The sequence below is a fragment of the Bubalus bubalis genome, chromosome 22 (genome assembly GCF_019923935.1).
Source record: "Bubalus bubalis isolate 160015118507 breed Murrah chromosome 22, NDDB_SH_1, whole genome shotgun sequence".
Classification (NCBI taxonomy): domain Eukaryota; kingdom Metazoa; phylum Chordata; class Mammalia; order Artiodactyla; family Bovidae; genus Bubalus; species Bubalus bubalis.
Window position 1 is genome coordinate 41803809 of NC_059178.1, and position 15855 is coordinate 41819663.

The window sequence follows — 15855 nt, forward strand, 5'->3', positions numbered from 1 at the left end:
GGCGAGCTGTCGCGAGGGACTCGGAGCGGAAGGGAGAAGCTCGCTGCGGACCTCGGGGGCGGGGCCGGGGCCGGGGCCGTGCAGTCGGGCCGCCGGGCAGTCCCCTTGCTTGGGTATTAGGTGGCAGAGAGCCTGCACTGTTTCTCCAGGCTGGAGTTCTAGGTGTGGGGACTCGACCCAAGCTATTTCCCTGCCGTCCTTGGCGGTGAGCTCCGGAAAGACGGCCTAGAGTCGGGGGCTGGAAGGGGCCCGCTGCCTGAGGCGACCTCCGGCCGGCCGGGTCTGTGAGGAGTGAGCTTCTGGAAGAGGGCACGGTGTTGGGTGGTCCAGGAGCTTTTCGTCTTGGTTTAGGAGTATCTCTGGCCTGCGCTCTTAGGAGCAAGTCAGGACCTCGTCGGACTTCGAAGGCCTGGCAGTGACGATGTATTTTCATACTTAGATCTTCAGAGAATCGTAGGACTTGGTTTCACAGGGAACGTGATCTGGTGATGCTGATGATGCTGATGATGGAATCAGATGCGATGCAGATTTTAGGGCCTGGGAGTAGTGTTGATTTGTATGTAGGTTGCGGGTCACCGCTAGCAGGGTTGAATCAGTTCTTGGATAGTTCTATGGTAGAGAAGCGGTGGCGCTTTTACACTTGTAGTAATGAGATATGTGACAAAACTGGTTCTTTTGCCTGCGTTAGGTACACTGTTCCAGATTGATCTTTGGTCCCTTGCTTCATGTTCCAGGAGAGTTACCTGAAAGGAGGGCGTTCAGTGTGTTGGATGCCCACAGAGGCAAGCCTTTTTTTCTGTTTGCTAGGATTGGCCATAGCATTGTTAGAGGCATTGCTGTTAACTTCTCCTGAATCGTTCTTTGCAGGTTCTACATAGCTAGTCAGTAAAACTCAAGAAGTTATACTATCAATTCCCTTTGTTGGATTACTAGGATTAAAGTGTCATGCCTTGGAGAGTGGGGAATTTTTGCATTTCTTGCTGCTGAGTGTTTGGTGTTATGGACTTTCTAAGCATTATTGCCATTTGTGTGTGAGAGGTTGGAGAGCATCAAGTGAAATCGTGATCCTACACTGTGGATAAAAAGCACACTAATACACTATGCAAATTAAATATTTTTTTCTTTACCTGTCAGGAGAATATGTGCATCGGGAGCAGCTGGACTGAATTGGGAAGTCAGGAAATTGGGATGAGTCTTTCTCGTGAAACATTGCCTCTGCAATGTTAGAATTTTGTGATAGAGATATATGAAGCTTATTAACTTATAATGTTCTTCAGTGTAATCATTTTCATAACCATCTATGTGGCTTTTGTTATTATTCCTTAAGTTTCTGTATAACCAATGCTATTGTGCTGATATGAAATGTATAAGGATATTGTTCTGATATATAATAGAATGTATGTGGGTGTGGATAGGGGATACAGTCTGTTGCACTGGGTATGATTAAGTTAATAGGTATGTAAACAGAATCTATGCTCTTGGTCTTAGCAGCCTTGTACTCAATTATTTATGTAGTCATATTACTCTGTATTTCATAGAGATGTCATATAGCCTTCCTTTTCTCTTGCATTCTCCCTTACTCTAAAAATTAATGTAAAATACTCATCTTTGCAGTGAAAGTGAGGAGTTGAAGTTATTTCGGGAAAATGGTGGTGATTACATTCTGTAGAAATTCAGATGTTTGAAAGGAGTTTCAAGGTTACCAGTATCACCTGTTTCCCCTCCCTATTCCATGTAAAGACCAATTAATATCCAGCCTCAAATATTTTCATGTTGTATCTGTATGACTTAAAAGCATGTCAGATGTGAATTTGTTACTGAATCTTTGCTAAAAAAACATAATTATAAATCATTTGATTTAGTTATGTGTCTTTTGATCTTCTTGTAAAAAAATTTTTTTATTGGAACGTCTTTTGATCTTGATCTCTTTTCTCATTACACTGATGACTTCCCAGACCACCCCTGAAGTACTTATAGTTAGAACTTTCAATAGAAAAAGGCCAAAAAGTATATATCTGTAATCTGGTATTCTTTTCACACTATTCAGAGATTTTCAGTGCCTTACCTAAGCAATTGGAGAAGTATGATTGAGAGATTTCCCATTCCTAAATGTTTCTGTCATGTGAGGATAGGTCATCTGTGACTGAAGGTCACCTTTTCATATTGTTGTTTTTATGAGTTGTGTGTCTCCTGCACAGTATGATTCAGCAGTGCTGTTTTGCACAAGATATTTCTTTATACCCAATGTGTAAACAGTGATATGCCATGTTGTCATTTTATGGCTTAAATCTACAAGTGAAATATACCCCTTTGGCCCTAAACTGCTTTCCTTCTTCATTATAGCTCTTGGTAATATCAAAAGAAATTAATATTTCTGCAGTATCTAAATTTGATTGCTGAAGTGCACTCAAGTGTATTATCTTTAACAGTATTATGAACCTGATATTAAAAAATATGAACTATAAAGGACCTGGTCAAAGCATTGCAGTAGCTATAATCTCTGCCATTGAGTTTTCAGTTGAATAGAGACTTTATGTTGATGTTAAAATAATGTCAGTTCAGTTCTGTCGCTCAGTTGTGTCTGACTCTTTGTGACCCCATGGACTGCAGCATGCCAGGCCTCCCTGTCCATCACCAACTCCTAGAGTTTACTCAAACTCATGTCCATTGAGTTGGTGATGCCATCCAACCATCTCATGCTCTGTCATTCCCTTCTCCTCCTGCCTTCAATCTTTCCCAGCATCAGGGTCTTTTCAAATGAGTCAGTTCTTAGCATCAGGTGGCCAAAGTTTTGGAGTTTCAGCTTCGGCATCAGTCCTTCCAAAGAATATTCAGGACTGATTTCCTTTAGGATGGACTGGTTGGGTCTCCTTGCTGTCCAAAGGACTCTCAAGAGTCTTCTCCAACACCACTATTCAAAAGCATCAATTCTTCAGCACTCAGCCATCTTTATAGCCCAACTCTCACATCCATACATGACTACTGGAAAAACCATATATGTCAGGAAAATCATTATGGTTAGTAATGATGATACACATGTTGCTGATAAGTGATTCACTCTCACAAGGTTATCGCAGAATGGGAAGTACCAAGTTTATTTTCTTCACATCATATTGTTCTAGGATGAGATCAGATCAGTCGCTCAGTCGTGTCCGACTCTTTGCGACCTCATGAATCGCAGCACGCCAGGCCTCCCTGTCCATCACCAACTCCCGGAGTTCACTCAGACTCACGTCCATCGAGTCAGTGATGCCATCCAGCCATCTCATCCTCTCTTGTCCCCTTCTCCTCCTGCCCCCAGTCCCTCCCAGCATCAGAGTCTTTTCCAATGAGTCAACTCTTCGCATGAGGTGGCCAAAGTACTGGAGTTTCAGCTTTAGCATCATTCCTTCCAAAGAAATCCCAGGGCTGATCTCCTTCAGAATGGACTGGTTGGATCTCCTTGCAATCCAAGGGACTCTCAAGAGTCTTCTCCAACACCACAGTTCAAAAGCATCATTTCTTCGGCGCTCAGCCTTCTTCACAGTCCAACTCTCACATCCATACATGACCACAGGAAAAACCATAGCCTTGACTAGACGAACCTTTGTTGGCAAAGTAATGTCTCTGCTGTTGAATATGCTATCTAGGTTGGTCATAACTTTCCTTCCAAAGAGTAAGCGTCTTTTCATTTCATGGCTGCAGTCACCATCTGCAGTGTAGCTCTAGTATAGGTATATTTATTTCTCCCTACCATTTCTGGCTTGGGTTTCTGCTTGCCACTTTAATTTCTGAAACTTGGGCATTAAAGACTTTATAATGTGCTGTACTTATCCTATTGAGGCACTTCCAGATGAACCAAGTGGAACTAAGGTGACACAGAACACAATAAGAGGTCCAAATTGTGTCTCTTTAACTTTCCTATGAAATATACATTTGTTGGGAATTGGTATTTGAAGAAGATAAATGTTTGGGTTCTCAAAAATAATTGGATGAAGATAGATTACAAAAAATTAGAAAGTATGTGTTGGATGAAGGCAAGTTCAAATATATTTTGTCTTATTTATAAAAACTTTTGTTAAGATCAGTTTGTTTAGTGGTCTTATATTTGAAAAAGAAATTTGGTGTAGCTGTAGCTGGTGGAGTTTGTTTGCATATTTTGAATAGGACAAAGAGAGAAAGACAACATTGAGAGTTGTTGGACAGTGCCTTATGGGATTAAATAAATACCAATTTCATTCGTTCCTAGATGGTTTACTATGATCCAGGCATTCTTTGATCTTAGAGATACAACATTGAACAAAACAATGCAGATTTTCACTGGCTTGGTGCTTACATATTAGTGAAATGAAATTAGTTCATGAATAAGTAAAATAATATTTTATGATTATGGGTGCTATGGAGAAAAATAAAGGAGGAAGAGGGTAGCTGTTAATGTCATGGGGGTCTTTTGTGTTTTGATAACTGTTGCTTTGTAGTATTTTGAAACCAGGAATTGTGATGCCCCCAGCTTTGTTCTTCTTTCTCAAGATTGCTTTGACTAATTAAGGTCTTTTGTGGTTCCATACAAATTTTAAGATTGTTTGTTTTACAATATTTCTGTGAAAAATGACTTTGGAATTTTGCTTTGAATCTGTAGATTGCTTTATGGACATTTTAACAATATTTTAATTCATGAGCGTGAATTTCTTTCATTTTTCTTCAGTTTCTTTCATCAGTGTCTTATACTTTTCAGTGTACAGGTCTCTCACCTCTTTGGTTAAATTTTCTAGATTTTTTTACTCTTTTTTTGATGCAGTTGTAAATTGGATTTTTTCCCCCCTAATTTGTCTTCCTGGTGGTTATTCTTGTATAAAAATATAACAGATTTTTGTTTATTGATTTTGTATTCTGCAACTTCTGGTTATCAGCAATCTGAATTTGATTATTCTAACAGTTTTTCAGTAGAATCTTTAGTGTTTTCTATATGTAATATCATGTCATCTGCAAATGCATGTTTGTCAAAGGCTTCTGTAGTTTGTTTTTCTTAAATAGAAAGCAAAGTTATTAGCTTAGAATAAAGATGGGGGAAATGGTATCAGGTTTAAGAAGAGAAGAGAAAGTATAAAATATTTGATGAGCTTCTGAGTCAAGGTATGGCTAAGTAGGTCCCTCAGTGGCTGGTCCCTTCCAGCTATGAGCAGACTCCTTTGTGGATGGTCTAGAGAAGTGTAGTATGTTTTCTAGGACTCAGTTATGTCAGTATTTCCATAGGTCATCCTTGGAGATGGAGAATATTCTGCAAATTCATCCCTATTTTATATTTTAACTGAGGACCCTGTCATATGGAGCGTGTCCTGGGTGATCTTGAATTTTTTCCCCTGGGTACTTTTTCCCATGTGTATATTTCCAACAGTGAATAATTAAACAGTAACTGAAGAGTCCCAGAGGATGTAAAAAATGAATCTTCTGCTAAAGAGTCTGCACAATTTCAGCTTGTAAAGCTTTTGTTTTGGATTGGGTGTCAATGAATTTAGAAACGCTCTGCTCCAGTATTAGTTACAGTCAATTTCCTTGGACTAGTGAGGTCTAATTTTTTGTTTGTTTACTTGTCTTATGTGCCTCCTGAAATTTTCTGTGCTCATCCCTGATGTCTGAGGGAGTTTAAAGTTTTTAGAGGCACTAGTTACCAGCCAAAGTCTTGAAGCTGTGATAGTGCGTATGCCGCTGAGGAGAGCTGAACCACCTAGCAGGTCAGACAGTAAGCACCACCATTGTGTTCCTAAATTTCCTTCAGGAGTCTAGGCATTTCCAGTCAGAATTCCTTGAAAAGATTCCATTTCTAGAATTGGTTCTAAACGGAAATATATTGGCTTTCTAACATGTTTTATCCACTGTTTTATTCCCATCTGCTCCCAGGAGGAAATAGTTAATAACTGATTTGTCTACAAATTTTGGAAAACAAAGTATTCATAAAGTAACAGAAAACTTTGGACTTTTCTAGGTCATTTGGAAAATAATTGTTTAGACACCTGCTTCCTGGATGTGTAATAGAAGGTTATCAAATGGTAGACATACCTGGATTTAAATCTAGTTCAGAATAAAATTTTATTTCTGAAAAGTAAACTTTATTATATTGGTTCCCTTTCTATATTAGTGTTCGGCTCAGCTGGTAAAGAATCTGCCTGCATTGCAGGAGACCTGGGTTTGATCCCTGTGTTGGGCAGATCCCCTGGAGAGGGGAATGGCTACACACTCCAGTATTCTGGCCTGGAGAATTCCATAAAGAGTTGGACACAACTGAGTGACTTTCACTTTCACCCTTTCAAAATTTCTCCTTTTGAAATTCGAAATAGTTCTTTTTGTCTTAAATTTCTTCCACTTGTTAAATAGCAGGGCTTCTTGAGACATTTCATGAATGTACTGTGGAAGAATAAAAAATATTTTTGTGTTTGCATAATTGAGGTGCCCTTAAACAGTATTCTTCAAAGCTAAAACTAATTTTGAAATTACATATTCATGCCTCAGATAACTTGTCAGTTCACCAAAGATGAGCACAATGGAGCATTTAACTCCTTGTTTACAAAAGGAAAGAAAATGAAACTACAGCAGAATTTATAGTGTTGGGTATGTCATTTGGGAATAAGCATGGATAAAACTTTAATGGAACATGGCGTTCCAGCATTTTTACAAAGCAGATAGTTGTGAATATATAAAGATGAACTTTAAAAGATTATTAATTTTGCTACATTTATTTTCATTATATTACTTCCTAGTTTTGTTTTTAAAAGATAGTTACAAACTTCTAGCTCAAAATAAATAGCCAGGACATGGAAGCAACCTAGATGTCCATCAGCAGATGAATGGATAAGAAAGCTGTGGTACATATACACAATGGAGTATTACTCAGCCATTAAAAAGAATTCATTTGAATCAGTTCTAATGAGATGGATGAAACTGGAGCCTATAATACAGAGTGAAGTAAGCCAGAAAGAAAACACCAATACAGTATACTAACACATATATATGGACTTTAGAAAGATGGTAACAATAACCCTGTATACGAGACAGCAAAAGAGACACTGATGTATAGAACAGTCTTATGGACTCTGTGGGAGAGGGAGAGGGTGGGAAGATTTGGGAGAATGGCATTGAAACATGTAAAATATCATGTATGAAACGAGTCGCCAGTCCAGGTTCGATGCACGATACTGGATGCTTGGGGCTGGTGCACTGGGACGACCCAGAGGGATGGTGTGGGGAGGGAGGAGGGAGGAGGGTTCAGGATGGGGAACACATGTATACCTGTGGCGGATTCATTTTGATGTTTGGCAAAACTAATACAGTGTTTCAGGTTTAAAAATAAAATAAAATAAAAAAAAAAAAATACAGACATTCTGAGATACCTGCCTAAGAGCAGACTCAAGTGGACACATACCTCTGTACTTGAAAGATCTCTGAAAGAAAGATAATAATAAAAAGATAATAAACTTCTGTATATTTAAAAAAAAATTGCAAATTATAGCAGAAGTATAGAACAACAGCATTTGGATGTTGGATAATCTTTTCTAGTATTTTCCTTTATGTCTTCCTGCATAGTTTCTGATGAAGAACAATCAGTAGTGTATGTTCCAGGTATGATTTTCTATATTAATTTGGTAAGCTTCCTTTGCTTCTTAAGAGTTAGAAGAAAATAAAACATTAGGACAAGTTTGTAGGTATAAGTAGATACAGAACAGTTCATCAAAACATAATTTTTTTTCTTTTTTAATATTTGGTGTGACCCCATTAAGGTTTGAAATATTGCCTTATTTTAGGGTCTTGCTGGCAAGTTAGCTTTTGATGAATTTATAGAATATTTCATTCATGGATTAAAGAGCAGCAGATTCTTTTCTTACTTTTCATATTCAAATAATAGTCTGAATTTTATATTTCAAAGAAAATGTATAAACTTCATGATGTAGGGTTTATGTAACAGACTTTAAAGTTTACTTGTTGTTATGAGATGAGTTGTAAAACTGAACCATTGGAGGCACCCTAATTATGTGAAAATTCAGATTTTTAGTTTCCAGGAAGTTAAGGTATATATGGCATGTTGTAGTTTATTGGTTTTAATGTGATTTACAAATGTTCACATCCCCTTTAAAAAATATTTCAGTTGAATCTCTAATGCATTCAAAACACAGTCTTTTCATGGCTCATTATTTATTAACAGAACTTTAAAGTGAAGTTTATAAAGAGATTTGCCCATCAGGTACCATACAGTAGAGGGTATCAAGGAAAAGATTGCTAGGGGGAGGGTTTAAAAGGATGAGAAGATTTAATTTTGAAATCTTGTTTTGATGGAAATCCTTAGGAATTTCTACAGAAGGAAATATCAGGTCAAGACACAAGATGGTGAATCCAAAAGCTGATGTTAAACTCAAGACCTCCAGGGTGACTGCTACTCCAGTCTCCATGGAGTCCTTAAAAGGTGCAGGAGATTCAGTTGATGAACAGGTCAGTAATTTCCTTTTTTCTGTTTTTTTTTTTTTTCCTTATTCTCCAATCTTTATAAATGCTGACCAATAAGTCATTTTTCTGTGCTGGCCAATAATTGATAGGTCAGTGTAGAAGATCCCTTGAAAGAACATTAGATGATCTACAAGTATTTTGAAAAGATACAGAGGATTCAAGGATGCTTTATTAATATTTAGTATGAATATAAAGTATATATATTACTCAAAGCTTTTGTTCCAGAATGTCCAGGCTTTCTTTAAGCCTTAGTTGAGAAATGTTTATTGTCTTCATAAGTTTCAAAAATCTTACATCCTGATCTGTGTGTTGTTAGTAAATCAAATTGACAGCAGTTTTTTTTCTCTTATTAGGTATTCTTTATGATTTTTGTTCATGTAAATATTTTAGTTGATAAATAATCCTTTGCATATAAGAAAATGCTTTGTTAAAATTAGCCTATATTACTATTATTATTTCCTTCACTTGTCAAATACTATCATGAAGACTTTATTTTTATTGCCCAGTCATTTATCTCTCCCTTGTCTGTCTTTGCCTCTCTAATAGTGTCTCTACATTCCTTTGGTACGTGCTCTGTCTGGTTGGCTTACTTTGCATGTATGCTAAGTCGCTTCAGTCGTGTCCGACTCTTTGCGACCCTGTGGACTGTAGCCTGCCAGGCTCCTCTGTCCATGGGATTCTCCAGCCAAGAATACACGAGTAGGTTGCCATTTCCTTCCCTGTTATTTTACTTTATATTTTGTCTCCTCAACCAGAGGTCAAGCCAGGATTTGACAGTCTGTGACTTGTAGGCATCTGCTTTTCCCTGTTTTGTGAGTCAAGTGTTACTGGAACACACCATTCCCTTAACATTCTTTTAATGTTATCTTACTGCCGCTTTCGTATTACAGTGTCAGAGGTGCTGTAAAGCTGTATGCCTGCAAAGACAAAATCATTTACTATTGAACTCTTTATAAAAAATGTTTCTCAATACCTGGTTTATGTTCTTGAGGAAATGTTCAGTGTCTAGTTTTGTTACTTATTACTCTTGACCCTTGAACAACACAGGTGTTAGGGGTGTTGAACCCCATGCAGTCAAATATCTGCATGTAATTTTTGACTCCTCCAAAACTTCACTAGTAACTTACTGTTGAGTGAAAGCTTTGCTGATAACATAGTTAACACATATTTTGAGTGTATATACACTCAATATACATGTATTGTATATTGAGTGTAAAATAGTGTAAAATATACCTGTATTTTACACATTCGTGACACACCTAACTTTTTTCTTAATTTGTTTTTATATATTTCTTTAGGCTGTGTGGTTCATTTGCAAGCTTTTTCAAATTGTCTTAAATCTCCTACAAGTTTTCCAATATATTTATTGAAAAAATCTGCTTATAAATAGACCTGTGCAGTTCAGACTCAGGTTGTTAAGGGTCAACTGTATCACATTTAGTTGTCTACAGGATTTAACTGTGATTAGCTCAAATCGTGCATGGGCTTCCCAGGTGGCTCAGTGGATAAAGAATCCGCCTACCAATGCATGAGATGCAGGAGATGTGGGTTCAATCCCTGGGTTGGTAAGATCCCCTGGAATAGGAACTGGCAACCCACTCCATTATTCTTGCCTGGAAAATCTCATAAACAGAGGAGCCTGGCAGACTGAAGTCCATGGGGTCAAAAAGAGTCGGACATGACTGAGCTCAAAAGGCCTGCTTATGTTGCTTATATCCCCAGTATATCCACTTCACAAAAGCTATTCCCCATTAATCTCAGCTCCTGACAACCGCTAACCTGCTTTTAATCCCTAAATATTTGTCTGTTCTGAATATTTCATATAAATGAAATAATGTACTGCGTGGTCTTTTGTGACTGGCTTCTTTCACTTCAAGGTTCATGTATGTTGTATCATGAATCATTGCTTCATTCCTTTTTATGGCTCAGTGCATGTTTTGTTTAACCACCAGTTGAAGGGCGTTTGGATTGTTACACTTTTTGCCTAATATGAATATGCTCCATCAGCATTCATGTACAGATTTTTGTATGGATTTCTGTTTTCAATTTTCTTGGGTATATATATATAGAAGTAGAATTGCTGGGGCATGTAGTAATTCTATGTTTAAGGTTTTGATGTACTGCCAAAGTAGCTATACAACTTTACATTCTACTAGCAATGTTTTGCTAGGAGTTGGACATGACTTACTGACTTCACTTTCGCTTTTCACTTTCATGCATTGGAGAAGGAAATGGCAACCCACTCCAGTGTTCTTGCCTGGAGAATCCCAGGGGCAGGGGGAGCCTGGTGGGCTGCCGTCTATGGAGTTGCACAGAGTCGGACACGACTGAATCGACTCAGCAGCAGCAGCAGCAATGTTTCTGCTTTATTGACTATGCCAAAGCCTTTGACTGTGTGGATCACAATAAACTGTGGAAAATTCTGAAAGAGATGGGAATACCAGACCACCTGACCTGCCTCCTGAGAAATCTGTATGCAGGTCAGGAAGCATCAGTTAGAACTGGACATGGAACAACAGACTGGTTCCAAATAGGAAAAGTAGTACATCAAGGCTGTGTATTGTCACCCTGCTTATTTAACTTATATGCAGAGTACATCATGAGAAATGCCGGGCTTGAAGAAACACAAGCGGGAATCAAGATTGCTGGGAGAAATACCGATAACCTCAGATATACAGATGATACCACCCTTATGGCAGAAAGTGAAGAGGAACTAAAAAGCCTCTTGATGAAAGTGAAAGAGGAGAGTGAAAAAGTTGGCTTAAAGCTCAACATTCAGAAAACGAAGATCATGGCATCCGGTCCCATCACTTCATGGGAAATATATGGGGAAACAGTGGAAACAGTGTCAGACTTTATTTTTTGGGGCTCCAAAATCACTGTAGATGGTGACAGCAGCCATGAAATTAAAAGACGCTTACTCCTTGGAAGGAAAGTTATGACCAACCTAGATAGAATATTGAAAAGCAGAGATATTACTTTGCCAACAAAGGTCCACCTAGTCAAGGCTATGGTTTTTCCAGTGGTCATGTATGGATGTGAGAGTTGGACTGTGAAGAAAGCTGAGCACCGAAGAATTGATGCTTTTGAACGGTGGTGTTGGAGAAGACTCTTGAGAGTCCCTTGGATTGCAAGGAGATCCAACCAGTCCATCCTAAAGAAGATGAGTCCTAGGTGTTCATTGGAAGGACTGATGCTGAAGCTGAAACTCCAATACTTTGACCACCTCATGCGAAGAGTTGGCTCATTGGAAAAGACTCTGATGCTGGGAGGGATTGGGGGCAGGAGGAGAAGGGGACGACAGAGGATGAGATGGCTGGATGGCATCACTGACTCGATGGACATGAGTTTGAGTGAACTCCGGGAGTTGGTGATGGACAGGGAGGCCTGGCGTGCTGCGATTCATGGGGTCGCAAGGAGTTGGACACGACTGAGCGACTAAACTGAACTGAACTGAGCAATGTATGAGGATTCTGTATTCTCCACATTCTCACCAACACTTTATATCCATCTTTTTTGTTTATAATTGTAGTGACTTTGAAGTGGTATCTCATGGTTTTGATTTGTATTTTCCTAATGGCCAGTAGTGGGCTTCTCTGGTAGCTCAGATGGTAAAGAATCCACCTGCAGTGCAGGAGACCCAGGTTCAATCCCTGGGTGGGGAAGATCCCTTGGATAAGGGAATGGCAACCCACTCCAGTATTGTTACCTGGAGAATTCCATGGACAGAGGGGCCTCGTGGGCTACAGTCCATGGTGTTGCAAAGAGTCAGACACAGCTGAGTGACTAAACACACACACACACACAGTGGCCAGTAATGATCATCTGTTTATGTGCTTCTTGGCCATTTGTATATGTTCTTTACAGAAATGTCCATTCAGATATTTTTCAGTTTGAGTTATTTGTCTTCTTATTGATGAGTTGTAAGAGTTCTTTATAAATTCCACCTCTTGAGTCTCTTATCAGATACAGTATTTGCACATATTTTCTCCCATTCTGTAGGTTGTTTTTTCACTTTTTTATTGGTGTCCTTTGAAGCTTGAATGTTTTAAATTTTGATGAATTTCAACTTACCAATGCTTTTCTTTTATTGCCTGTGCTTTGCTGTCATGTCTAAGAAATCATTACCTAAACCAGGGTCTCAAAGATTTATACCAATATCTAAGAGCTTTGTACTTTTAGATATTAATTTAAGTTTTGATCCATTTTGATTTAATTTCTGTAGATGGTGTGGGTAGTGACCCAGCTTTATTCTTGTGCATGTGGATTTCCTCTTGTCCCAGTATCATTTGTTGCAAAGACTATTCTTTCTTTGTCTTGCCACCCTTGTTGAAAAATCTTTGACCGTAAATGTAAGTGTTTATTTCTGTAATCTCAATTCTATTCCGTTGATCTGTATTTCTCTTCTAATACCAATCCACTCTGTTTTAATATATTGTAGCTTGGCAGTAAGTCTTGGAATCAGAAAGTGTAAATAGTCCAAGTTCTTCTTTTTCAAGGTTGTTTTGCCTATAATGGGTCCTTTGCATTTCCGTAGGAATTATGGAATCAGCTTGCCAGTTTCTGCAGAAAGTCAACTTGGGATTTTGGTAGCATTGTGTTGAATCTTTTTAAAAAAAAGTTGAAAAATACAGTTGATTTACAATAATGTGTTAGTTTCAGGTATACATCACAGTGATTCAATTTTATATATATATGTGTGTTTATAATTATGTATGTGTGTGTATATATATATATATTTTCTTTTAAGATTCTTTTCCCTTATAGATTATTATAAAATATTGAGTCTAGTTCCCTGTGGTGTACAGTAGGTCCTTATTGGTTATCTGTTTTATATATAGTACTCTGTATATATTAATCCCATAAATTGAATGATTGGGAATCTTTTTTTTTATTTTAACTTTTTATACAACTTTAAAGGTTACTTTCCATTTACAGTTACTACAAAATATTGGCTGTATTCCCTGTGCTGCACAGTACATGCCTGAGCCTTACACCCCATAGTTTGTGTCTCCTACTCCGCTACCCCTACCTTGTGCTGAATCTTTAGCTCAATTTGGCGAGTACTCTCAGCTTCATAATATTGTCTTCCAGACCTTGAATATGGTGTGTAAATTGTCTATTTATTTAAATCTTTAATTTCTTTCAGTGATGTTTTGTTGTTTTCGGTGTACACGCCAAATTTATTTTCAAGTTTTAAGTATTTTATACTTTGTGATGCTACTATTAATGAAATCGTTTTCTTAATTTCATTTTTGGATTTTTGACTGCTAGTATATAGAAACAGTTGAGTTTTTATCCTGTAACCTTTCTAAATTAATTTATTAGTTCTAATCTAATAGCTTTTCAGTGATTTTCTTACAATTTCCTATGTACAAGATTATGCCATCTGTGAATAGAGATAGTCTTACATTTGCCTTTTCGGTTTGGATTTCTTTTATTGAGTTGTCTTGTAAAGAGATTAAAAATGTGACAAACCTTTTTCCAAATCATTTTTTCATACTGATAGTCTTTTGGTTCAGTACCAATTATTGAGGGAACCATTCATTTCTGCTTTGAATTGCCATGATGCTGTTATAAATCAAGGAGAGACTTAAGATTTCACTACAAGTCTGGCATCTGTGAGAAGAGAAGGAAAGAAAGATTGACAGGGAAGAGCCTCAGACTTCCTTGCAGTCTGAGGTAATATATGAGAGATGTATTATTCTTCCCTTATTATAGCATAGCATCTTATTTGGTAATCTCTATCTTTAATTTTGTGTTTATCTTTCTGTTGTTTCTCTTTATCAGGGGTTGACAAACTATTTCTGTAAAAGGCCAGATGGTAAATGTTTAGCCTTTGTGAGACACATGGCCTCTGTCTTAATTATTTAATTCTGCCATGATAGTGTGGAAAGAGCCATATGTATGTCAGTGTATAAATGAATATGCATGGCTGTGTTTTAATAAACTCTTTTTTTCCAAAAATAAGCTTTGAGCCAGATTTAGCTTGCAGTTGTAGTTTATCAACTGCTCTCCTATATGGTGTAAACATGTATTTGTTTTTTAAACAATGGTGGTGGTGGTTTAGTCACTAAGTTGTGTCCACCTCTTGCAACCCTGATGGACTGTGGCCCACCAGGCTCCTCTGTCCATGGGATTTTCCAGGCAAGAATACTGCAGTGGGTTGCCATTTCCTCCTCCAGGGGATCTTTCCCAATCCAAGGACTGAACCCGCATCTCCTGCATTGCAGGAGGTCTCTTTACTGACTGATCGACCAGGGAATCCCATAGTTTTGTGTATATTTCCAACTTTCTATGAATGCTCTCATATCATATTGTCTGATTTTTTTTTTATTCAGTGTTATGTTTCTGAGATTTATTTATGCTGCAAGTTATCATATTTAATTTCTTTTCACTGATATTTCAATCAGGGTTTACTCAGTTATTTCAACTGAGAGTATGTTTAGTATATAAAAACTTGTTAGACTGGTGCTGGAGAACTGAAAGGCAAAAAGGGCACACTAAGTTACCATGTATGTAATAATGGCAAGACACAGCCACCATCTCTAGAGTTGGGAAAACAGAACAAGCTGGAATTATTAAAACCTAAAAACTTGGAGGAGGGGCCACTTAGAGCTGAAACTTGGACCTTTGATGATGGGGAACTAGCCTAAGGGGTATTGCTGTCTCCAAGGAGACATGACAAAGGCTGGTTCTGTGAGGCCTGGAAGAATTACCAACAGGAATCAGTTGTTCTTGCCAGGGTGAAGATCTCTGGCAGGGGTAACACTGACAGAAACAGAAAGCAATAGGAAGGAATGTGTCCTTTCTTCCTCTCAGAGCCTCTCCTTCTCCCTGTTGGTAGAGCTTAATAGAGAACGGGCTTCCCTGGTGGCTCAGATGGTAAAGAATCCACCTGCAATGTGGGAGACCTGTGTTCAATCCCTGGGTTGGCAAGATCCCCTGGAGGAGGGCATGGCAACCCACTCCAGTATTCTTGCCTGGAGATTTCCCATGGACAGGAGGGCCTAGCGGGCTGCAAGTCCATGGGCTCACAAAGAGCTGGACATGACTGAGCGACTAAGCACAGCTTAATAGAGAATGATGTGGCAAAGGAGAATTGAGGTTTCCAGAGCCTCAGCCTCACAAAGCAAAGCAGGGTAGGGTGGATTTGAAGATGGATGAACGTCAACTAACAATCAGTAGCTGCAGAATTCCATTGTATAAATATACCACAGTTTAACTCTGGTTGACAAACATTTGTGTTTTCAGGTGTTTGCCTGAACACAATGCTGCTGAAGTTCTTGCCTATTTGCAAGGCTTTCTTTTTTTTGTTTACTGAAAATCTCTTAATGGGTTTTCAGCAATTTTTCCCATTGCCAAATCCAGTGACTCCTTTTA

General features: G+C 38.3%; 1 protein-coding gene across 8 annotated transcripts in view; it reads left to right on the forward strand.

Annotated features, from left to right (window-relative positions):
• The window catches only part of KIAA1328 (KIAA1328 ortholog), a 479088-nt gene that overhangs the window by 45148 nt on the left and 418085 nt on the right, over positions 1–15855 (forward strand). For 3 of the 8 annotated variants that reach the window (XM_025273267.3, XM_044934670.2, XM_044934671.2), the window contains exons 2-3: positions 7558–7593; positions 8315–8457. In XM_025273267.3, coding sequence (XP_025129052.3) covers positions 7558–7593; positions 8315–8457 — 179 coding nt within the window. Of the gene's footprint in view, positions 1–34; positions 206–7557; positions 7617–8314; positions 8458–15855 lie in introns of those variants that run through there. The other 5 variants (XM_044934675.2, XM_045164051.1, XM_044934672.2 and 2 more) reach the window with 4 other exon arrangements.